Source organism: Centropristis striata, chromosome 18, assembly GCF_030273125.1.
Source record: "Centropristis striata isolate RG_2023a ecotype Rhode Island chromosome 18, C.striata_1.0, whole genome shotgun sequence".
In the NCBI taxonomy this organism is placed as follows: Eukaryota; Metazoa; Chordata; class Actinopteri; order Perciformes; family Serranidae; genus Centropristis; species Centropristis striata.
Window position 1 is genome coordinate 31,391,289 of NC_081534.1, and position 25,888 is coordinate 31,417,176.

The 25,888-nt window shown below is 37.6% G+C and overlaps 1 protein-coding gene across 1 annotated transcript in view; it reads right to left on the minus strand.

Annotated features, from left to right (window-relative positions):
• Positions 1 to 25,888, minus strand: part of myt1la (myelin transcription factor 1-like, a) — a 119,774-nt gene that overhangs the window by 46,344 nt on the left and 47,542 nt on the right. The window contains exons 6-8 of the mRNA XM_059355761.1: positions 8,574 to 9,070; positions 4,747 to 5,377; positions 2,484 to 2,890 (exon numbers count right to left, since the gene is read on the minus strand). Coding sequence (XP_059211744.1) covers positions 2,484 to 2,890; positions 4,747 to 5,377; positions 8,574 to 9,070 — 1,535 coding nt within the window. The remainder of the gene's footprint in view (positions 1 to 2,483; positions 2,891 to 4,746; positions 5,378 to 8,573; positions 9,071 to 25,888) is intronic.

Here is a 25,888-nt window from a genome sequence, read left to right on the forward strand (position 1 = left end):
CCGTGCAGATTGCCATTACTCATGCCTGACAAGCCGGCCGTCTGATGTTCCCACACCGGCCTATTTTAACAACATAAGCTGCTGTCAGAGGAAAACCAAGCATCTGCAGGAGAAAAAAAGAACCGTGTTGGTCCTGAATGCAGAAAATGAGCGCCCATTATCTCATCGGCGGCCATGTACAACATTTCTGGAATAACAGAATGGGATTTTAACAGGTTTTAAGAGCCCAGGGGTCAGAAAACTCATCCAATCCGGCAATGTGCACAGAAATGTTCGAATCAGGGGGGAAAAGACAGGCATTAAAGTTACAGTTATGTGTTTTTTTTCTCCCTGCTACAGCACTGATAGCCTCCGGCTGCTGCAGTGTTGAGGATTACAATAAGTCAGGCAGACATGGTAAACTTCCTCCTTGCTGACCTGGGGTCAGATTTGTGCAGTGGAAGCAGATTCAGGTCAAATATGATGCAAAGAGGTGATGTGAATTTGGCAGAATTCGGAGAGGAAACACGATGATATGATGACTTTTTGAATACAGTTCAAATACAGTTTTTAGGAGTATTTGTTTTAGAGAACAAAGTGTTTTTTTTATTGTTTTTATCATCTGACAGTTTCCCTGTACACTTTCACAGCTCATTTATTATTAAGTTTTACTGAGGCACCTTTCTTTTTAAAGTGTGAGATGATTCTGTGCAGGTGCTGATGGAGTTTGATTCTGTGGAGCTACACACCGACTGACTGACTGACTGAACTAAATTTGCCTCTGGAAGTCCAGCCGTCGAGGTAAAAATAGTCCTGGCATGAAAAAACAAACCTCCCAGACAACAGTTTCTCTTCCACAGATGTATAATATCTGAGTGTGGGACCACGTGGACAAAGAAACAATGTGGACAAAACTCCTCTAGAACACAAAGCACTGTTAACTACAGGGAAGAGCTCAAAACAGCAGCATTATTCAAACTTTTATACCTTAACCCTTAATAGGGCACTCATTGAAATACTTGCAAATTCCACATTTCAACCCAGAATATTGGAGGATATTACATACAGCCAGAATGTGTAAAAAAACAACAACATACGGACCCGGGGGAGGGGGGTAATATATATGAGATTTAAAGTGGTGAATTTGCGAGAAAAAAAGTTTTTTTTTCACTTTTTTCTCGTAAATCTGCGACTTTTTTCGCGCAGATTTGCCACTTTAAATCTCTTAAATCTGCAACTTTTTTTCTTGTAGATTTGCCACTTTAATCTAGTAAATTTGCAAATTTTTTCTCTAAATATATTACAAATCCATGTGGTTCTACGACCTCACAGAGAGACACAGGGAGCCCATTTTGATATCCACTGAAGTTACCAAATATAGTTCTTTGCCAAATAAAGGGTTAAAATAGTGCACAGATTCATCTATAACATCAACATTAACTTAATTAATGTCAAGGTAAATTATCTGTCCATGCAGCAAGATCATTTCCCTCATATTTAATGTTTTTATCTAGTTTTTAGACACCTTTTTTGCAGTGCATGAAGGGATTCCTCAGATCTTCTAGTTTCATATGATATCAGTATTTTATCTATATCCTTAAGTTTGAGCCAGCAAGACAAATCTGATGTTCCTCCATGGGGTCAAAGGAATGCAGCAAAAACAGCAAAATTGTCCAAACTTGTATACCTTAAAATTGTGCACAAACTCGTCCTGCAGGTCTAGATTTAACAATCTAGTTTCATATGAAAAAAGTTTCTAGTTTCATATGATATCAGTTTTTAAGATTAAGATGAATTACTTTATTAATCCCACAATGGGGAAGTGAACACACCATGCAAAGAGCAGTGTGCAGGGGGGTTAGCTGCCTTGCTCAAGGGCACTTCAGTCCTTGACTTTACTGGGATTCGAACTGGCGACAATCCAGTTACAAGCCCGATTCCTAACCTCTAGGCCACGGGAAAGGAATGCCCAAAAAGCCCAAAAGGAATGCTAACTGGTTAAACTGAATGGGAAAGCTCAGAACAGCAAAATTGCACAAACTTTTATACCTTAAAATTGTGCACAAACTCGTCCTGCAGGTCCAGATTTAACAATCTTTATTCAAGAAATCTTGTGAAAGTGAAATTATCTGTCCATTCAGCAAGATAATTTCCCTCAGATTTAATGTTTTCATCTCATTTTTAGACAATCCTTTTTTGCAGTGCATGAAGGCATTCCTCAGATCTTCTAGTTTCATATTATATCAGTATCTTATCTATATCCTTAAGTTTGAGCCAGAAAGAAAAATCTGATGTTCCACCAGCGGGTCAAAGGAATGCTAAACTGAATGGGAAAGCTCAAAACAGTAAAATTGTCCAAACTTTTATACCTTAAAATCGTGCACAGACTGGTCTATAACATAAACTTCCTTCAGGAGAATGAACATATACATTGAGAACTTTGCTAAGCACAGATCAATGCTGACCCAGCCAGTGGGGTCAGTGTGTGGGCTCCTGCTGCCTACCTTTAGGGTAGTACGCCCTCTTCAACCCGTCGTGGTGCATCCTGGACTTGCGCTCCTCGCCGGCGCAGCTCAGCCTGGAGCTGTGCTCGCCGTGGCCTCGGTGGTGGTGGTGGTGGTCCCGGCGGGGCAGCGAGTGCTCCGAGGCCATTCGGTCCCTCATGACCTTTGCCCTCTCCGACTCCAGGGCGATGGCCTTCTCCAGCAGCGACAGGTTTCCCTTGGCCATGTCGAAGGTCTCGTCGGAGCGGTCGGAGGCCACCGACGTGGTGTCCTCGTCGCCCTCCTGGCTGCAGCTGGTGGGGTAGCCTCTGGACCCGGGGCTCAGCTGCTCCTCCAGCTTCATCAGGTTCACCATGTCCGAGTAGTTGCGCTCCTCATCCTGGACGCCGTGCTGGCAGCTCTCGTACCTGAGCCAGTAGCGAGGAAGACGAACAAATTACCACCAGGGACGGAAAAATACTGGAGCAGCTGTAGCTGCTAGAGTTGTTAAAGTATTGCTACTTTGAATTGTTTTAACCCTCTGTAGTCCATCGATTTATTAAAAAATACACGTTTTATTAACACACTGTAAAAATGTCCCGTTGTTTTTACAGAAAGAAACTGGCAGCTGTGGTTACCAGAATATTTCCGTAAAAAATACAGTACATATGTCAACGTCTTTACAGAACAACTTGTAAATTTTACATGCTAAAACTATAGTAATTAAAAAAAAAAAAAAAAACATTTTAAAGTTGTAGATTATAGCGTCCTTTACTGTCTTTTTTTTTTGGTCATTTTGTGTCTTTTTTTTGTCATTTTGTGTCTTTTTTTTGTCATTTTGGGTCTTTTTGGATCAAAATGATAATTTAATTAATGATCAAATTCATTAATTTTTGTACCGGTTTAGCTGCAGTTTGGTGTTCTAAACCGTGTCCCTGAAGGCAACAGCATAAATTCCTTGTTGGGTTGTTCAGAATCTTCTTTTTCATACAGAAGTTGAAGATAGTGATTTTCTTTTTTCCCTAAAATCTTCATAGACATTTGAGTAAAACTTGCAAGCTTAGACGTTGGTTGCAGGTTACCGTATCATAACTTTTATGACAATTACACTCCCTAAAATCAATTTCAAAGCATGTAACTTGAAATGGCAAAACAAATGTGCATTGTTCTTAAGTTTTGGCACCATAAAAAGTCTGCCGAATTAGCTATTCTTTGCAAAAAACAACAGATGCACAGACAAATACTTTGATGCTGCAGAAAATGTAAAAATATGATGATTCTCAGGAAAGTTCTGGAGCAGCAAGGAGCTTGGTTTTCTTTTTTTCTATGATCTCTTTCTGGGCGCTAATGGCTTTAAAGTATTTTAATTGCCTCATTGAGCTGTGAGTCACAGCTGTTGACCGTGTTGATAAAGGGTCCAAATCATACAATGACTAACATCCTGTTGTTTTGAGTCCCTCCTCATGCACCTGTCCCTTTCATCTCTCCGTCTCCGGCTTCATCTCCCATCAAAGCCGTCGAGTCAGAGTAGAAACGTCAGCTGTAATCATGCTAATGGGGCTCGTTAGCATAAATAACGCTCTGTTCTATTATTTTAAAAAGACACAAAATGACACAAAAAACACACAAAATGATTACAAAAATACACAAAATTAACAAAAAAAGACACAGAATTACAAAAAAGACACAAAATTATTAGAAAAGGACACACAATTATTAAAAAAGACAGAAAATTATTTTAAAAAAGAGAAAATTATTTTAAAAAACACATAAAATTAGCAAAAAAGACACAAAATTACATAAAAAGACATAAAATTATTACAAAAAGACACAATATTACAAAAAAACACACAAAAATTACCTAAAAAGGACAAAAAAATACCAAAAAAGACACAAAAGTACCAAAAATCTATCTATCTATCTATCTATCTATCTATCTATCTATCTATCTATCTATCTATCTATCTATCTATCTATCTATCTATCAAAATTACCTAAAAAAAGACACAAAATTATTTTAAAAAAAAGACACAAAATTATTTTAAAAAAAAGACACAAGATTATTTAAAAAAAGACACAGAATTACCAAATAAACACAAAATTACGGAGAAAAAAAATTACTAAAAAAGACAATTAGCTAAAAAATTACCTATTAGCTTCTGTGAAAAGACACAGAATTACCAAACAAGAAACAACATTATTAAAAAAGGACACAAAATTAGTAAAAAAAAACGCTCTGTTCTAACAGGACAACAACAACGATGGCTCTTTAAAGACGACATACTTGCTCAGGTGATGCGCCACCTGGTTGTCGGCGGCGGTCTGCAGCTGGTGGTGGAGGGCGTGGAGCGCCGGGCGGTCGCTCGCCTGCGTCTCGCTCAGCTTGCGAGCCAGATCGAAGCACTGGTTCCTCAGACACTCCAGGCTGCTGAGACACACCTCCTCCTCGCTCTCGTCCGCCTGCACCCGGACGCCGGCCCGCCCGTTGGCGTGGCCCATGCCGTCCTCCATCACGCCGTCCGGGTACCCGTCCTCGGGCAGCATGGCGCCGTGGCCCTGCGCCAGCAGCTTCAGGGAGTCCACCGTCTCCCGGACCACGTCGCTATCCAGGTCCACGCTCAGCTCGCCCTTCCGGTCGCCGTGGTTACTGCTGCCGTCGTAGTCGTCGTCGTCGTCGTCCTCGCCGGCGCTGTTGGAAGAGTTGCTGTTCATCTCGGACTCGGTCATGGCCTGGTAGGCGGCGTCCTCCGCGATCTTGCCCAGGTTGAGCAGAGACTTGGCGACCAGCTCGTCGTAGTTCTCGTAGTCCTCCCCGGTGCCGTTTCCGGCGCCGATGGCGCAGCTGTTGTTGTTGTTGTCGTCCTTCTGGATTGGAATTAGCTTTGATTGTCCACTGGGTTTGTAGTGGTTCTCTACTGTCAGGGGAGAAGAAAAAAACACAAAAAACTGTTAGATATGCATCCAAATACTGAAACCGTCAGAAGTTTTACTCAGTATTTTGTTCCATAATCCTCTGGAGTCTCCAAAAGCGCCAAAGCATGGCTTCTTCATCACATCCAGACACAAAAAGACACAAAATGACAAAAAAGAAGACACAAAATTACCAAAAAAGACACAAAAAAGACACAAATTACCAAAAAAGACACAAAATAACTATAAAAGACACAACAACAGACACAAAATGACCAAAAAAGACACAAAATAAGTAAAAAGACACAACAACAGACACAAAATTACCAAAAAAAGACACAAAAAAGACACAAATGACAAAAAAAGACACAAAATGACCAAAAAAAGAGACAAAATAACTAAAAAGACACAACAACAGACACAAAATTACCAAAAAAGACACAAAATTACCAAAAAAATTACCAAAAAAAGACATGAAAAGGATTGCAAAAATGGACAAAATAGCCCTACAAGACTCCATAGAGATAAACAGCATAAAGAGTACGTAACTGGTGAAAAATAAAACAAAAAAAGGAATAATTTTGTCGATAATATACCTACATATCTGTTCATTTATAGAATAAAAAATCCAGCAGATGAAAAGACAATGAAAGCTTTAACAGCCTCTAATAAACTCTAATAAGCAATGCTGTTTCTTCTCATATATTCCTGAATATATTAGCCGCATCCCTCCCAATTATGATTCACTGTTTACTCACAAAAAACATACAACCCAGAGCTGTGCAGAGCTGTGCAGAGCAGCGCCGCGCTCCCCGCTAAGCCTGGCTGTTGATTTTGAGGACAGAGACGGCGAATGAGAGCAGAGAAATTGAAAAAAGGGAGGCGTGTGAGGTGCTCCGATTCGGGAGCCATAAATATTCTCAGGAGGAGAAGCCGAGGCAGAGCGCATGTGACACGTCCGCCGAGACGAGGAGGCAAACGGGGACGGGAGGGGAGGAAGAGGAGGAGGAGGAGGAAGAGGAGGAGGGAGTTAATAACTCAGCAGAGCTCCTCTACCGATTATTCGTGAAGCGCTGTCAGAAGCGATTGAGGACACGGGGGGTGTTGAGGGGGGATCGAGGGAGAGAGGAGCATCTGGTCTACCACAGATTCGGCTCAGCAGCTCTCATCACTTTCTGCTCTCCCACTGCAGATCCACAACACAACCAGAACCAGGAATGTGCACCAGTTTGACCCAGAACATCAACTGGGTTGATCGAGACTTGAGAAAAGTTGAGTCTTTTTTAACCATGACTTGCAGATGTTCTAAGACACGGGTCTCAAACTCAAATTACCTGCGGTCCGCTGGAGGCAGTATCAAAATGACCAAAAAAAGACACAAAATTACCCAAAAAAGACACGAAATTACTAAAAAAGACACAAAATGACCTAAAAAGACAAAAAACTATTACAAAAAGACACAAAATTACTAAAAAAGACACAAAATGACCAAAAAAAATACACAAAATGACCCAAAAAAGACACAAAATTACTAAAAAAGACACAAAATTACCAAAAAAGACACAAAATGACCAAAAAAGACACACAATTACTATAAAAGACACAAAATTACAAAAAAAGACACAAAATTACTAAAAAAGACACAAAATTACCAAAAAAGACACAAAATGACCTAAAAAGACAAAAAACTATTACAAAAAGACACAAAATTACTAAAAAAGACACAAAATTACAAAAAAAGACACAAAATTATTTAAAAAGGACACACAATTGTTTTAAAAAGACACAAAATTACAAAAAAAATACACAAAATTACCAAAAAAGACAAAAAATTACCTAAAAAGACACAAAATTATTACAAAAAGACACTAAATTACCTAAAAAGACATAAAATTATTACAAAGACACAAAATTATTACAAAAAGACACAAAATTACCAAAAAAAATAATAATTAAAGGGACCTTCCACACACAACACAGTAAAGTGCCATTCATATAAAACTCACATTAAACTTTCATATCAAGGTGGAGGCCACAAAATATCGTCAAGACAATTTATAGATGCCAGATAACTAAACAGGAGTTTATTTGGACTGTGGGAGGAAACTGGAGCACCTCGGAAACCAACAAACCATTCAGGTGGATCATGGAAACTCTTATTGTCTTGCTGGGAGGCAACAAACCATCCAGCAAACCTTTGGCCTCATCTCATACGATTTCAGTTGGCCCTGAAATACAACCATTCAAATTTCTTTGCAAAGAAAAAAGTTGTAGTAAAGTACAAGTAAACTTCTCTTGAGAAAATGTGTCTAAAGTTGACCCTGGAGATTTTGGTACTTCTCCCAATAACTCCTACCAGCAGCCAACTGACCAACGGTTTCTGTTCACCACGACCACAATGTTTCTCTGACCTTAAACCTCGAGTGGGGACTTCTACATATTAATGAGCGGAAGTTTAAACTCAAGTTCACACAAAGCCTGGTGCAGCAGGAGTGATGCATTTTATGTTAACCAGCCAGAACCGGAGGGGACAAAAAGTTTACAACCTAAAAAAAAAAGCTATTATTATTCAAATTTTGATACCATTTTATGGTTCTCAATGTTTAACCAATGGCTGTTAAATGTATCTACATTCAGTCATTAGTTTTCATACATTATTTCTTTATTATTAGTGGTGGAGTTCAACAGGGATGGGAAACAAGAATCGATTCCAAATTGTCCGATTTACAGGAAACGAGGCATGCATTTAATCCACCATTTAATCTGTGAAATATGTCGCGGCTTTTATTGTGAAACAGTCACAGGAAACACTGTTTATTTAGGGTAACGCTGACCACGATTGTTCATCAAAAAAGTGTCACTTTTGCAAATATTAGATAAAAGACAATTGTATGAAAGAGTTGCATGGATCGAAATATTTTTTTAACTTATATTATGACAGTTTTCTGATTTGAATGATTTTGGTTATTATCAAGAAAACCATGGAAAATGTCTAGATATCGGCTCTTAAATTAAACTTTTTGTCAGCTATGTTTTATTGTTATCATTTTATTTGTCCAAACAAATGTAGCTTTAGTTGTACCAGGCATTAAAAAAAACAAGAACTTATGGAAATCAATGGTCTAATAATTGCTTCAATGACTGTACATAAAACACTTTGCAGGAAATAATAAATATAAAAAATAGGATCTGGAGACTCACCGTGCTGACGATTCTGCTCCTCCTCTTCCTCCTCCTCCTCGTCTTCCTCTCCCTCATCATCCTGCTCCTCCTCATCGTCGCCATCCTCCACTTCCTCCTCCTCGTCGTATATCCCCTCCTCCTCTTCCTCCTCCTCCGCCCGCTCTCCTCCCATTGTCGTATCCGCTCTCTCCACCTCCACCTCCTCTTCCTCCTCCTCCTCTTCCTCCTCCTCCTCCTCGCCCTGCTCCTCCTCCGAGAACTCGTCCTCCACGTCTCCGTCCTCGTCTCCTTCCCTCTCACCGTCCTCGTCCTCCTCGTCCTCCTCCACTACCTCCCCCTGCTCCTTCTCCACCTCCATGGCTTCGTTCTCGTAGTTGGTGTAGGCACCGGCGTCCTCCTCCTCTTCCTCCTCCTCGCCCGTGCAGGAGGTGAGGAAGGGCCTCCTCTTGGCAGCCGGCTCCAGCGGTTGTTTTTCCAGAGCCTTCCTCTTCTTGGCCAGCGGGCAGCCGTAGACGCTGGAGCAGAGACAGAGGGCACAAACATGATCAGTAGCCATCTTTGTTCTCTTGTTTACTATTTGATCTGCGCTGCCCCAAAGCTTCGCCTCCTGCTGCTAACTGGAGCCCATTCTCAGGTCAAATAAGTCTGCACACCAAGCCAAATCTGGCAGACATATAAGGCCCAGAGTTGGCCGACACTCGCTCCTACAAACCCAGAGCACAGCAGAGTGGTTGTCTGTCTGTGTCATATCTTATATTTGACCGTCTGCAATGAAGGATAGGGATATTTTGCTTAGCAGTAACTGAAATATTAAAACTATTATTTGTTAGAAAACTTCAGTAACTTTGCAGAAGAGTGCTCAACGAACATTGAAAGTTTCAGTTCCTCGATTGAACTGCAGGTTCATCCTGAGCAAGGCTCACTTCTTCTATTTGGCTATAAGTTAAAGAGAGCACTTCTTCTTCATGGCTGTGGGTTAATAGAGCACATCATGCCCTCTTATTGAACCGTTCCTGAAAAACGGTTAGAACTAGGTCAGGGTGCAGCTATTTCAGTAAGAAACATACACATAGGCCTCAAAAAGGGGACCAAGAAACATACATACAAGACTCCATAGGCCTTTTAAAAAAGGGTACGAAGAAACATACATGCATGACACCATAGGCCACAAAAAGGGAACTAAGAAACATACATTCAAGATACCATAGCCCTTACAAAAAGGGACGTAAGAAACATACATACAAGACACCATAGGCCTTACAAAAAGGGAACTAGGAAACATACATACATGACACCAAAGGCCTTACAAAAAGGAAACTAAGAAACATACATTCAAGATACCATAACCCTTACAAAAAGGGACATAAGAAACATACATACAAGACACCATAGGCCTTACAAAAAGGGAACTAGGAAACATACATACAAGACACCATATGCCTCAAAAAGGGAACTAAGAAACATACATACAAGACACCATAGGCCTTGAAAAAAGGGGACTAAGAAACATACATGCATGACACCATAAGCCTCAAAAAGGGAACTAAGAAACATACATACAAAACACCATAGGCCTTGAAAAAAGGGGACTAAGAAACATACATGCATGACACCATAAGCCTCAAAAAGGGAACTAAGAAACATACATACAAAACACCATAGGCCTTGAAAAAAGGGAACTAAGAAACATACATACAAGACACCAAAGGCCTAAAAAAGGAAACTAAGAAACATACATACAAGACACCATAGGTCTCAAAAAGGTAACTAAGAAACATACATACAAGACACCAAAGGCCTAAAAAAGGAAACTAAGAAACATACATACAAGACACCATAGGCCTTACAAAAAGGAAACTAAGAAACATACATGCATGATACCATAGTTTTGAAAAGACATAAACCACAAGGTGTCCAGTATGGGTTGTCTATTACGTCACCATCCTAAATTGATCAATCACAACAAAGTCCAACCTCCTATCTGGGTGGGGCCCACACCCAGAAGATAACTGTGAATTGAGGATATTGTTGGCAAATTATTATTTCAATAAACGGTAAACTGTATTTAGTTGTTTTGAGTCTTTTGTAAAAACCAAGTCCTGAACAAAAGAACCGAGGCAGAGTGAGGGAGGCTTTAAGAGCAACTTTTAAGTGGTTGCAATAAACGATATGGGTGAACGCCGAGAGTTCAGAACAAAACCCCAGAAGGAGAAGTATAAAGTTACATAAAATTGAAATACTTCGGTAAAGTTCCTCAAAAAGTACAGTCCTTGAGTATATGCACATGTGAGCTCCTCCTGGTATATCAGTCAAGACAAACTGTATGTCTGGCACAGAACCAACACCCTGCTGTGTTCTTCTCTGCAGGCTGCATGTAATAAAGGTTTCTGATTCATCACTCCAGGGCTGGATATTTCTGCAGAGGACTAGCAATTCTCAACATTTTAGAGGCAACTCATCTGGCATTCCTAACCAACCTCTCTCTTTTGATTCCCAAGGGGCAGATCAGAGCAACATACTTGTGACAAAAAGGCACAATTTACAAAACACTTTTGATGAATTGTGAATGACCTTTAAATAAGTATTTCACGAGTACAAACAGCTCGTTTCAGTCAAGACTGAAAAAATGATCAATATTTAAAAAATAAAAACCAAGGGCCTCTTCAGATTTCTACAAATTTCAGTTGACTTTGGAGGCCTTAGATCAGGGATGGGCAACTGGAGGCTCGGGGGCCACATACGGCCCGCACCCTCACTTGATGTGGCCCTCAGTACAACTACATGCATTTGAGCATGAAATCTTAAAAGTGCAGTGTAAATATGCACAAAATTACTTCTTGCAAATTAATGTTGGTCTGCTGTTCTTGCACTGAAAAAAAAATCACAGTAAGTGGTTATTTTTTATTGGCTTCAAACTTTTTGTATTCCTATTTTTACTGTTAAACATGCATTTGAGCATGAAATATGTTAAGTTACTGCACTGTAACCATATTTAAAATTGCAGTTTCATCATATCTGGTTAAGGGCAGGGTCCTATATGTGAAGTCCTGTGGTAGTGTCAATGAAAAATTGTGGCTCCCTCCAGCATTTAAGTTGCCCACCCCTTTCTTAGATATGCATGGGACTTATTTTTTAACTTGAGTTTTTCGGTATAAAAAATATAAATAAGTAAATCAAATTATATCCTGGAATGTTGAGAGTGTTCTCACCTCAAGACAAATGTCTTTCTGCAGATAAATTGTTAAAAAAAAAAAAAAGGCTGCAGTCTGTTGTTATAAAACACTGTTATAATCCTTAGAAATGTTTTTTTTGTGTCAAGGTCACAGTTCAGAGTGCGGGTACTCCCTCTGCTGTGGTTCATGTGTGAAGACACTGCAGCGGGTTTCCTCTCGCCCTCGCTGAGGAGGAGAATCAGCCTCTTGGAAAAAAATAAAAAATAAAAACCCAAAGCTTATTCAACCAGGGCCTCAATTACGCAAATCCCATAATAGTCATTAACTGTTGGGGAAATTCTGCTTTAATTGCTCCAAAACAGCAAGCACAATTATACACGGCTTTAATGTGGATTTTAGGAAATCAATTAGTCCATTTCCATATGAAAGAGCTTATTTTGTGTTTGGAGGGTGAGTTGGAGGAGGTGACGCTGCTTTTCTGACTCAAACCGCTGTGTGTTCCTTTGACAAACCTGCAGAAAACAACAACATTCAACCACTTAATTATTCTCTTTCTTTAAGTGTCGGTGTTTCAATCTGGGAAATATCCTGCTACTGGATTATCAGTCAGTCATTTCGAGAGAATATCTCAGAAAAACTGAACTATACCAAAGGCAGTAAAGCGGTGCAAGATCTATTTATAATTTCATATTTACTGGAGCCGGAAAAAAGAAAAAAAAAGAAGGGAAGAGCTTGGGATGCAACCACCATAACACGCAAATGACACAAAATATACCTCACTCTAAGCATCGCTGTCTCTTTAATAACTGTCAAAAGTGCAGGGAGAGAGCCAGCAAAAAGGGGAAGAGCTATGACTAAACATGAGGCAGTATTTAGCCACAGTTAAATATAAGCATGCCATCATGCTCACAATACGGGGCTAACAGGCTTTTGTCCACCATGTTCATCATTTTATTTTGGCGTGTTCCCATGCTTAGATTGCAGCTAAGGCTGATGGGAATGATGTCATTAGTTTTGCAGGTATTTGGTCAATCAACCCCAGAGCAGAGGGTTGGTCTGTTCCCGGTTGAGATGGGATATCTGGCCTCTGGCTCTGCAGATCAGGACGATCACACTCAATCCCAGAGGAGGACAGAATAATGCCAGTTATGGGATTTGGGATAGGTTGAAAATGAAATTAATTTTCTGTTTAACTGCTCTTTAGAGCACAACCTCAGATACAGGCTTTTTACCAAAGTATCTGCAGAATGCCCTGGTTTGTTGTCTTTGTCTAATGAATGCAGACTTTAGTATTTGTTTAGAGAAAAAGTTTTGTCCAGCTCAGTCTGTATTGTTTTTGGTCTTGTCTGGAAGGGTAAGCTTAATATTTGTGTTTCTTTTACTGATGATGTCATGGCTCAAGCCCATGCAGATGGGGCACCTTTTGATGTATGACGCAAAAAACAAAAAATTCTACTACTACTAGTCATGAATCCAAGTATTGCAGAAATTAAAATGTTGACCCAAAGAAAGGCACTAAAGGACAAGTGAGTAGGATTCATTCACCAAGAATATATGGACTAGACTGAAACATCTGTGTTCATGAGTGGTCCTCATGAGTGGTCCTAATTCTGAAAGCCAAATTAGGAGAAGAAGTTCTGAAATCTTCAACATTTCCAATCTGATACATCCAATAAGAAGCCTAAATATCAGTAAATACAAGACTTATAGTGCAACATATAGTTGCACTATAAGTGCACTATCATCTGCATATTTGCAGAAAAAACAAATCCTATGCTTCCAAAATGTTTATTTTATAAGTTGGCTGAAAAGAATAGAGGACCCATGATTGAGCCCTGTGGAACTCCACGGGGCAGCTCGATTTCGGATTTTTTTAAATGAGAAACCAATGAAACAAACATGAGAAAATATACAGGAAAACATATTTATATTGCAAGCATATTAGTAGGAAAATTCATATAAAACCTGTTTTTTCATTTTTATTTACTCATTGTCTTCATATGTGGCCTGTATTTAGTTGTTTCAGTTATTTCATTAAAAGATGTTTAATTTCTATAATCCAATCTCAGAACACATTATCACAGCTATCAGTCTGATGATGTTTTGTCTCTTGGGGGAAGGGCAATTTTTTCTGGGTTTCCAGTCTAGCCAGCAGATATCTAGACAACAATATCCAGGCCTAGACTCCCTTTTTTATTCGCGAGTCATTGTTTAAAGTCCTCTTACCAGCAAATTAAGACATGAGAATAGAATTGTAGTCACCAAGTCGTTGTTTTTTTCCTGTGAATGTAGACACATTTTTTTTAAAAGCAAATAAAAAGCTAAATCATTGTCAAGATTTGCAAAATTGCATTACGGCCAATGCATTCCACCTCCTTTGCCCTCAACACAGACTGTATACCTGCAGTCAACCAAAGCCCAATCAAACAAATCATCAATACTCCTGTCTACAAACAGAAACAGAACCCTTTCTGTTCCCAAAATCGTGCCTCCTTGCCTACAAATTCCGCTTCGTATTTGGGTATCCTGATAGATTACCCTAATTATACCCAATCACATGAATATGTTCACTACTTGGCAACACTTGAGATGTCAGAAATGCCAGAGAGAAAAAACTGTTAACACATCCGTTTCATTCACCATATAACACTGCAGCATATATTCTACACACACACACACACACACACACACATACACACCTATCCTCAGATGATCCCTCCATCTTTTACCTTATAGGCTGCCTACTTGCCTGCGTGTGTGTGTGTGTGTGTGTGTATGTGTGACCTCAGCCACCTTGCTGTCTCCCGCCAATTAAAATTCTGGTGGTAATTAAAGCAGATCAGAAACGAGGGACTGCTGCAGACAAGGGCGAGAGACTACGCATGGTAATTATGTGCAGGGAGAGAGAGAGGGGGGGAGGGGGAGGGGGGAGGGAGGGTTCACACATCACATTTTCTCTTCGTACTAAACTGATCTGCTGCAGTCTGATATGATGCAGCGCCGCTGATAACGCACCGTGTGTTAAATCGATCAAAACCCTGATAGAACCACATCTAACGAGGACTGGATCAAGTCAGTAAATATTTGTCTGAAATGATGTCTGAGATGGATCTAAAAGAGCTTCGTTAGCCTACTTTAACCCAAGACACCTGCAACTCCAAAACTGTCTCCATGAGGACACCTGCAGTCCATTTCTGTCTCTATGACAACACCTGTAGTCCATTTCTTTTACGAAGACACCTGCATTCCATTATTTTCTCTCCAAGGCTGCTTAGAGTCCATTATTGTCTCTATAAGGACACATGGAGCGCAATATTGTCTTTATGTGAACACCTGGAGTCCATTTATGTCTCTATAAGGACACCTGCAGTCCATTTCTGTCTCTATAAGGACACCTGGAGTCCATTTTTGTCTCTACAAAGACACATAAGTGCAGTTTACTCACTAAAAGGACACCTGTTGTCCATTTTAAGGACACTTAGCTTGCATTTTTTGCCACTAGGAAGACTTCAGGAGTGCAATATTGCCTCTATGTGAACACCTGGAGTCCATTTCCGTCTCTATAAGGACACCTGGAGTCCATTTTTGTCTCTACGAAGACACAAAAGTGCAGTTTTCTTGCTAAAAGAACACCTGTTTTCCATTTTAAGGACACTTGCATTTTTTGTCTCCAAGAAGACTTCAGGAGTCAAATATTGTCTCTTAATAAACACCTGGAGTCCATTTTTGTCCCTAAAAGGACACTTATAGTGCCGTTTTATCTCTATAAGGAAATCTGGAGTGCAATATTGTCTTTACATGAACACCTGGAGTCCATTTTTGTCCCTACAAAGACACAATAGTGGAGTTTTCTTGCTAAAAGGACACCTGTTGTCCATTTTAAGGACACTAAGCTTGCATTTTTTGTCTATATGAGGTCTTCAGGAGTCAAATATTGTCTCTGTAAGGACACCTGGAGTCCATTTTTGTCTCTAAAAGCACATTTTTGTCTCCATAAGGACACCTAAGTGTAGTTTTCTTGCTAAAGGAACACCTGTTGTCCATTTTAAGGACACTTAGCTTGCATTTTTGTCTCTAAGAAGACATCAGGAGTCAATTATTGTATTTTATTGTATCCGTGTGGACACATGGAGTCCATTTTTGGGGTCCATTTCTGTCTCTGTGAGGACATTTAAAGTGCATTTTTGTCTGTGCAAAGACACCTCAAGTGGACACATGGTTAATTTTTGTCTCTATAAGGACACTTAGCTTGAATTCTCTGTCTCCAGGAAGACATCAGGAGTCAATGGTTGTCACTGCATGAACACCTGGAGTCCATGTTTGTCTCTTAGAGTCAGTTAGATTCCATTATTGTCTCGCCATGGACACATTGAATCCATTTTAGTGTCTTTGAGGACCCCTATTCATTTCTGTCTCTTATGCAGACACCTGCGGTCCATTATTGTCTCTACAAGGACATCTAAGAACAGTTTTCTCACTATAAGGACACCTAGAGTGCCTTCTTGTCTCTTCAAAGACACCTGGAGTCCATTTCTTTCTCTTTGATCTCTTATTATAACACCTGTGGTCCATTATTGTCTCTACGAGGACATCTAAGTGCAGTTTTTTCCCTACAAAGACACCTGGAGTAGATTTTTGTTCCTACAAGAAAGCCTTGAGTCCAACATTACCTTTTAAAATGACACCTGGAGTCCATAATAGTCTCTGCATGGACACTAAGGTGCAGTATTCTCACTACAAGGACACCTGGAGTCCATTTCTGTCTCTATTAGGAATCTTAGAGTGTTACAAAGACACCTGGATTCAATTTTCTTTTCTCTGCAGGACGTCCTAGAGCATGGATCTCAAACTCGCGGCCCGCGGGCCAATTGCGGCCCTCATGACGATATTTTGTGGCCCACATCTTGATATGAAAGTTTAATGTGAGTTTTATATGAATGGCACTTTACCGTGTTGTGTGTGGAAGGTCCCTTTAATTACTTTTTTTGGGTAATTTTGTGTCTTTTTTTGTAATTTTGTGTCTTTTTTTAATATTTGTGTGTCTTTTTTAAATAATTTTGTGTATTTTTTATAAATTTGGGTTTTTTTTGTCATTTTGTGTCTTTTTTAATAAGTGTGTGTCTTTTTTAATAATTTTGTGTGTCTTTTTTTTTTAAACTGTGTCTTTTTTGGTAATTTTGTGTCTTTTTAAAATAATTTTGTCTTTTTTGGTAATTATGTGTATTTTTTGGGGTCATTTTGTGTCTTTTTTCAATAATTTTATGTCTTTTTTTGTAATTCTGTGTCTTTTTTGGTCATTTTGTTTATGTTTTAAGTAATTCAGTTTTTTTCTGTCATTTTGTGTCTTTTTAATAATTGGGTGTCTTTTTTGGTCATTCTTTTTTTGTCATTTTGTGTCTTTTTTGTAATTTTGTGTATTTTTTGGTTATTTTGTGTCTTTTTTTAGTAATTTTGTGTCTTTTTTTGCTCATTTGGTCCATTATTGTCTCTATAAGACACCTTAGTTATATTATTGTCTCTATGAGGACAACTGGAGTCCCTGTAAGGACATTTGAGCTCCAAGAACGCTTGGAGTGCATTTTTTGACACCAGGAGTCAATTATTGTCTCTCCATTGACGCCTGGAGTTCACTATTGTCTCTAGATGGTCACCTGAGGTCCATTCTTGTCTCTTTGAGGACACCTGTTCATTCTGGTTATGCAGACATGCAGCCATTATCGTCTCTGCAGGTGTCTGGAGTCCATTATTGTCACCACAAGGACACCTAGGTGTATTTCTCTCACTACAAGGACACCTGTAGTCCATTTTTGTCTCTATTAGTGCATTCTTGTCTCTACATAGATACCTGGAGTCCATTATTGTCTCTCCATGCACACCTGGATTCCATTATTTTCTCTGCAGGGCGTTGTAAAGTCGATTATTATCTCTACATGGACATCTGAGGTCCATTTTTTGAGGACACTTGTTCATTTTCGTCAGTATAAAGACACCTGTGGTGCATTATTGTCTCTACAAGGACACCTGGAGTACATTCATGTCTCTACGAGGACACCTGAGTACAATATTCTCACTACAAGAACACCTATGAGTCCATTATTGTCTCCTGTACTACTGTCAGCCTACCAAAGCACTGAAGAGAAGCTGTGTTAGAAGCAGCTTTATGTGTTTGTAGTTCCAGTCAATTAAAATCTAGCAGAGCCTGAAGTATCATTACTGTTGCCACAGTTACCTGCAGTTTAATATACCGTGAGCTACATATTTAGACCAGAACTGTGATCCAACAGCTGTCAGCCAATCAGAAACAGGTCATCTCTGCAGCTGTGGCTGGTTATTATCAAGAAATGAAGTGAGACGGAAAAATAACTGTTATTTATTCATTTTTAATAAATTATCCAGCTCTTTATTCATGGGAAAAATGATAAATTAATGTCTGATTCTTCAATTTTTTTTACTTTCATATTTTAAAACATAATTATTTTTTAAAGGCAAATTACTGTTTGATTTGTCTAATTATATACTTTAATGTTTGAAAAAATATTTTTTAAATGAAATAAAAAGGCTAAATTACTGTTTGATTTGTCTAATTATATACTTTGATATTTGAAAAAATATATATAAAAAAAATGAAATGAAAAGGATAAATTACTTTTTGATTCATCAGATTATTAATTTTAATATTTAAATAAAAATTAAAAAGGCTAAATTACTGATTTATTGGTCAAATGTTTTGCTTTAAATTAAAAAAAAATGCTAAATTACTGTTGGTTTATCAAGTGATTTACTTTAACATTAAAAAAAGGCTAAATTATTGTTTGATTACTCAAATGATTTACTTTAATATTTTAAAAAAGAAAGAAAATAAATAAATAAAGATGACTAATTACTGTTTGATTACTCAAATGATTTACTTTAATATTTTAAAAAAGAAAGAAAATAAATAAATAAAGAGGACTAATTACTGTTTGATTACTCAAATTATTTACTTTAATATTTTAAAAAATAAAATAAATAAATAAATAAAAAGGCTAAATTACTGTTTGATTCGTCAAATTTGTTTTACTTTAGTATTTTTCAAAATTAATTTAAAAAATAAAATGAAAAACCTAAATCATTGTTTGATTCATCAAATGATTTACTTTAAAATTTAAATAAATAAATGAAAAAAATGCTAAATTACTGTTTGAATTGTCGAACTATTTACTGTAATACTGAATAAAAAAGGGAAAATGACTCTTTGGTTAGTGAAATAAATATTTTGAATGAATTAAAAAATATACAATATATATAAATATATGTAATAATTCATAAAAACTGATGAAGGAGTGAGATCCAGGCGACAGAAATATCATCTGCAGTGTGATAATTACATCTAGGTGTGTGTGTGGTTAGGTGGAATCATTGCCCCCGGCAACGCCACGTGCCAACACTCATCGCCGTGGCAACGCTTTGGCACCAGCAGAGGTGTGTGTGTGTGTGTGTGTGTGTGTATAGGAGATTGGGGTGGTGGCAGTGAGACAAATAGGGGGGAGAGAGGGGGGGGGGGGGGGGGGGGGGGCTGTGGGCGACACGATGTTCACATCCTATACTAGCGGTTGCCATGGGAGACAGGCTGCATCCCTCCTGGTCCTCATACTGCAGCATCCGCACGGTGCTGTCGCCATGGTGACATCCTCCAGAGAGAGAGAGAGAGAGAGAGAGAGAGACAAAGAAAGGTAGGGGAGGAAGAAAGAAACAGAGGGGGGAGAGACAATGACTTTGAACCCCCCCAACACACACACACACACACACACACGACTCATTCAGCAGCATCCTCAGTCGTGTTTCCATTAAAGTCAAAGCGAATTTTGGTGCCAAAATTTTGAAATGTCGCATTAAAGAAAATGTGAGTTTCCATCAGTTTGTTTAGAGCAAATAAACAAAGCTGCAGTAACGTACTTTGGTCAGAAGGGGGCAGTGTGATGGGTTGCTGTTGGCTAATCCGTCAGGAAGAAGAAGAAGAAGAAGAAGAAGAAGAAGAAGAAGAAGAGAGAAAACAGTAGAAGATGCTTCTCCTGTTTATAGCATTAAATATTTTTCAAAAGAGACAAAAAAATACCCGAAGTGAGCGTCAAAACTTTTATGCAGAATCTCTAAAGTTTTATAGTATTTTGGTGTTTCCATCAATTTTTCCTCATGAGAATCTTCAAACTGTGCAGAGAAATGAGTGGATGGAAACACGACTCGTGTCTCTACAGTGACGTAACAGTGACTGAGGTCGCTTTGGGATTCTATGGGATTTTTGCTGTTCACACTGTTGTAAAAAAAAAAAATCTGATCTGAGTCACATATGAGCAACAAACCTCAGATTTGGGCCTCAGAGACGAGCTGCTGAAGGAAGTGGAAAGTTCTTCTCTGGAGGTGGTGGATTTGACTAATAGTGCATTTGGAAAATATTAAAAATTTCACTTTTTACACATTTTGTTTGCTTGTGCTGCATCCTCAGGCTAAAACCATTAAAAAACAAAAAATGTTTGCCCTAATCAGTTTACACGTGAAGCCTCATAATGATGATGTGATATTTTCAGCAAAAATGTTGCCATTTTACATTTCTGCAAGCTATAGATACATTAACTTAACCGCAACTTTTTGGTTGTTTTTTGCCTGCTGACAAAGCAAAATGTTGTGTTGTTGGAATAACTGTTTTTGTGTCCAACGATTGGAAGATTTGTCAGAAAAGAGTGATTTTTAATCTAAACCCTTTTCTTTTTATTTAACCCAGGGCTCTCAAAGAGTTGTATATGAATGGCACTTTACCATTTTGTGTGTGGAAGGTCCCTTTAATTACTTTTTTTGGTAATTTGGTGTCTTTTAAAAAAATAATTTGGTGTCTTTTTTCATAATTTTGTGTCTTTTTTATCATTTTGTTTCTTTTTTAAGTAATTTAGTTGTTTTTTTTGTCATTTTGTGTCTTTGTTTTGGTCATTTTGTGTCTTTTTTAAATAATTTTGTTTATTTTTTTGGTAATTCTGTGTATTTTTTTGTCATTTTGTGTCTTTTTGGTTTAATTTGAGTTTTAGAACCCTGGTCTAACCCTAACCAAGTTATTTTGACGTCTAACCAAAGTGTTTTATAGTGTTTAAACATGCAAAATATTATACTATATGATATACAACAAAAATAGCTCATACGAGTTTATGACTTTATGAGTTTGATTTTGGTTATTATGAATAAAACCATGTTAAATATCTAGATATCAGCTCTGAAATTAAACTCCTATGAGTTATTTTTGTTGTTATTGTTATATTTGTCCAAACAAACGTACCTTTAGTTGTACCAGGCATTAAAATGAATGATAAATTGAAGAAAACAATGGTCTAATAATTTTTTCCATGACTGTATTTGATGATCAAAAATGCAGAGATTTAATTATTTGTTTTGGTTTGCATCATTTATTGTGCTGGCTGTTTTGTATATTTCATTAAAATCTTGTAATATATTTGCAGAAATCCTGTTTTCATTTCCAGTATTCAGAGCCTTGTGTTTGCCTCAGGTGCTTTTCTTTTCTCCTGATCACTATGAGATGTTGCTCCACCTCTCATTACAGTCAGCTGTGCTAACTTCAGCTGACTGGACTTGATTTAGAAAACACACACACACACCTGTGTGTCTCTGTAAGGCAGGGGTCTCAAACTCAAATTACCTGGGGGCCGCTGGAGGCAGCATCAAAATGACCAAAAAAGACACAAAATTACTTTATAAAGATACAAAATGACAGAAAAAAACGAAATTACTTAAAAAAGAAGCAAAATGATCAAAAAAGTTACTACGAAAAGACACAAAATGACAGAAAAAAACTTTAAAAAGACACAAAATGACCAAAAAAGACACAAAATGACTGAAAAAAAACACAAAAATACTTTAAAAAGACACAAAATGACAAAAAAAAACCCAGAATCACCAAAAAACACACAAAATTATTTAAAAAACACACAAAATGACCCAAAAATGACAGAAAAAAACTAAATGACTTAAAAAAGACACAAAATGACCAAAAAAAGACACAAAATGACCAAAAAAGACACAAAATGACAAAAAAGACACAAAATGACCCAAAAAGACTCAAATGACAAAAGAAATACACAGAATTACCGAAAAAGACACAAAATTATTTTAAAAAGACACAAAAAACGACACAAAATTACAAAAAAAGACACAAAATGATCAAAAAAGACACAAAATTATTTAAAAAGACAAAAAAATATTTAAAAAAGACAAATTTATTTTTAAAAAGACACAAAATCACCAAAAAAAGTAATTAAAGGGACCTTCCACACACAACACGGTAAAGTGCCATTCATATAAAACTCACATTAAACTTTCATATCAAGGTGGGGGCCACAAAATATCATCACGAGGGCCACAATTGGCCCGCGGGCCGCGAGTTTGAGCCCCCTGCTGTAAGGTCTGTATCAGGTCTGGAGGGAGGAGCTGTGTTCAGTCTCAGGTCTGCTATGGAGCGTTATAAACCATCTGTGCTGTATTTATTGCTCTCTAGAGCTGTGAGTGGCCTCCACCAGGCTGAACAACCAGTTCCTCCTCAGCAGCTGGTTCCATTCAGACACTTTATCCACATTTTAAAGGACCTTCATCAGAAAAACTGAACTGAAACAGCAGAATTCAATAATCTCCCTCTGATATGTTCTCTTGAGGTGCTTTTTGTCTTTGTTAAAAAAGAGTTATTGCACTAAAAATAATTATAAAACAGGTTCTGATAGCAATTATTTAACTCTCAGCTGATTCTGCTCCCTGATGTTACAATAATTTGTCTAAATTCCTGATTTCTGAACATTTTTCTCTCATTGTTGGGTCAGAAGGCCAAGGAGAGCTCCATACCAGCTGATGGAAACCAGCTAGCTCACATATCTATCTTGCAAATTTTAAAAGTTCAGTGAAAAAATCAAATATCAATTTAATGAAAACACGATAAATGAGATGATTCTCTTTTTCTTTTTACTTTTTATTCTTCTATTTCCTTTTTAACTCTATTTTTTTTAACTCTTTTTAACTTTTTAACTCTAACTATTACTATTTTATTGTTTTAGTATTATTATATTGTTTTAATTGCTTTATTTATAACCATCTTTGCGTATGGTTTTCATCGTTTTATTTACAGTAATAACTTTATTTATGTATGATATGTAGACAAGCTGAGAAAGCCAGTTGAAAGTTCATCACAGGAGCTTTCACAGTGTGACATTTATGTTTCTAGACAATTTTTAAAACGTGAATTTTCTTTCTACAATGAAAACTATTACTATTATTAATTTACATGCAAATAGACTCAAATTAACTGGGGCCCACTGGAGGCTGTATCAAAATGACCAAAAAGACACAAAATTACAAAAAAAAAAAAAAAAACAGACACGAAATGACAGAAAAAGAAATAAAAAAGACACAAAATGACCAAAAAAGACACAAAATTACTAAAAAAGACATAAAATTACCAAAAAAGACGCAAAATGACCAAAAAAGACACAAAACTATCAAAAAAGACACAAAATGACCAATAAAAGACACAAAGCGACTAAAAAATGACACAAAATTATCAAAAAAGACACAAAAAGACTAAAAAAGACACAAAATGACCAAAAAAATACACAAAATGACTAAAAAAAGACACAAAATGACTAAAAAATAGACACTAAAAGACACAAAATGACCCAAAAAAACCCCACAGAAGACACAAAATCACTAAAAATGACACAAAAGACACATTTGTTCACATTTGCAACATTAAAAATTCTTCATTGAATGGTGCTGAAAAAATTCTCATGGAAAACATGATTTAAAAGTGGTAATTACAGGCAGAATTAGGGTTCAAAAACGGCCTAAATGGCCCCAAACTGGAAAAAACCTGATTCAAAATCACATTTATGTTCATATGTTCATATAGGTGCTGAAATAAATATACCAACATGGTATTTAAACATGTTTTAAGGTGTTTATACAGGCAGGGTGGAAAGGATTCAGAAATGGACTAAAACTCACAGAGTTAAGGACTTTTTTAAATCCATGTCGGCTTGAAAGCCGAGGCTGAAAGTTGTCTCCTGACAGAGGAAACGAGCGGCAACAATCTCACCGCAGGACTGTTTTCTTTCATCGTCTCTCATAAACAGTCGTGCAGACAAATTAGTGAAGCGACAGAGAAGAGAAGACGGAGGTAGAGAGACACGCAGAGCCAGACGGAGAGAGAGAAAAATAAAGAGAGAGAGAGAGAGAGAGAAGTAGGTCGTCTGATCTCTTCCTCTCTGGGGAAACGACGGCTGAATCACTTAATCAGTTAATCATCAGCTGATCACAGGAGTTACAGTACACAAACGTCTGCAGCAGCAGAGAGAGAACTCTGCATCTGCACCGGCAAAAAACAAAAAAAACCTTCTATAGAGGAGGGGAAGTTTCCTCACATCAACCATATCTAACTCACTTTATTTGACTTCATCCTTACAAGTCTAAGCATTCACATGATTTAACCCTTTGGAGTTTAGGGCCTGTAGAACCTGATAATGTAATAACTTCCCGATAATGTAATAAAGTGCATTTCCCAATAATGCAATACACTTTTTACCAAAAATGTAATAAAGTATAACATTTTTTAGTCTTTTGTGTCTTCTTTTTAGTCATTTTGTGTCTCTTTTTGGGCTTTTTGTGTCTTTTTTAGTCTTTTTGTGCCTTTTTTAGTCTTTTTGTGTCTTTTTTTGTCATTTTGTGTCTCTTTTTGGGCTTTTTGTGTCTTTTTTAGTCTTTTTGTGCCTTTTTTAGTCTTTTTGTGTCTTTTTATAGTCATTTTGTGTCTTTTTATAGTCTTTTTGTGTCTTTTTTTGGTCATTTTGTGTCTTTTTATAGTCTTTTTTTAGTCTTTTTTTCGTCATTTTTTAGTCATTTTTTAGTCATTTTTTGTCTTTTTTAGTCATTTTGTGTATTCTTTTCGTCATCTTGTGTCTTTTTTTGCTCTGTTTTTACATCTGGATATAATGAAGAAGTCATGCTTTGGAGTTTTTGGAGACTCCAGAGAGTTAAAGTGTCTCTGAAAACAGAAATGTGAACGTCTACAACTGGGCAGCTCCGTCTGCTGATGAAGATCAAAAGACACAACTGAAACGTTCCCCAGTGTTCATCACAAGGTGTGTTTTTGGTGAATATCAGAGCTCTTATTATTTTGGAGCTCCGCCTGATGCTGAATTTTCCTCTCTGTGCCCTTTGCAGCACCATCAGTCAGCTCTGCCAGCGATTCGCCATCCTGCCCTTCTCATTATCTCTCTGTTACCTCGGGCGTCAAACCACCGCTGTCCTGAGCCGTGCAACCTCTATATGCCAGCCTCCCACACACACACACACACACACACACACACACACAGAGCTCCACACTGCACAGCAATACCATAGAGATCCTCCCAAATAACCTCAAAAACATCTCGACGAGTGCTTTGATTCCATAATGGATGTTTATATGTGATTGTTTTATCTAAAATATTCCTCCCCAAATGAAAAAAATACTTCAAATTCCTCCTCCGCAGCCTCATATTCAGCCTTCAAATCATATTTTCTTACTCTGTGGTTCACTTCAATGCAGCTGCACCTGCTTTCATGTGCATTTGACCTGTTTTTGTAAAAATCTAGCCATGATTTATGCAGAAAATTGTTTTTGTGCAGTGGAAAAAAGTGGGAAAACTAAAATAAATATATTTGCATGAGAAGAAAATGAAATAATTGCATATAATAGCAGGTTTTAGGTACAATGATCTCATATTCAGCCTTCAAATCATATTTTCTTACTGTGGTTCACTTCAATGCAGCTTTCAAGTACATTTGACCTGTTTTTGTAAAAATCTATCCACGATTTATGCAAAAAATGGTTTTGTGCAGCATCAATATATTTGCATGAGAAGAAAATGAAATAATTACATATAATAGCAGGTTTTAAGTACAATTATGTCATATTCAGCCTTCAAATCATATTTTTTTTTTACTCTGTGGTTCACTTCAATGCAGCTACATCTGCTTTCATGTGTATTTGACCTGTTTTTGTAAAAATCTATCCACGATTTATGCAGAAAATTGTTTTTGTGCAGTGGAAAAAACAGAATCAATATATCTGCATGATAAGAAAGTGAAATAATTACA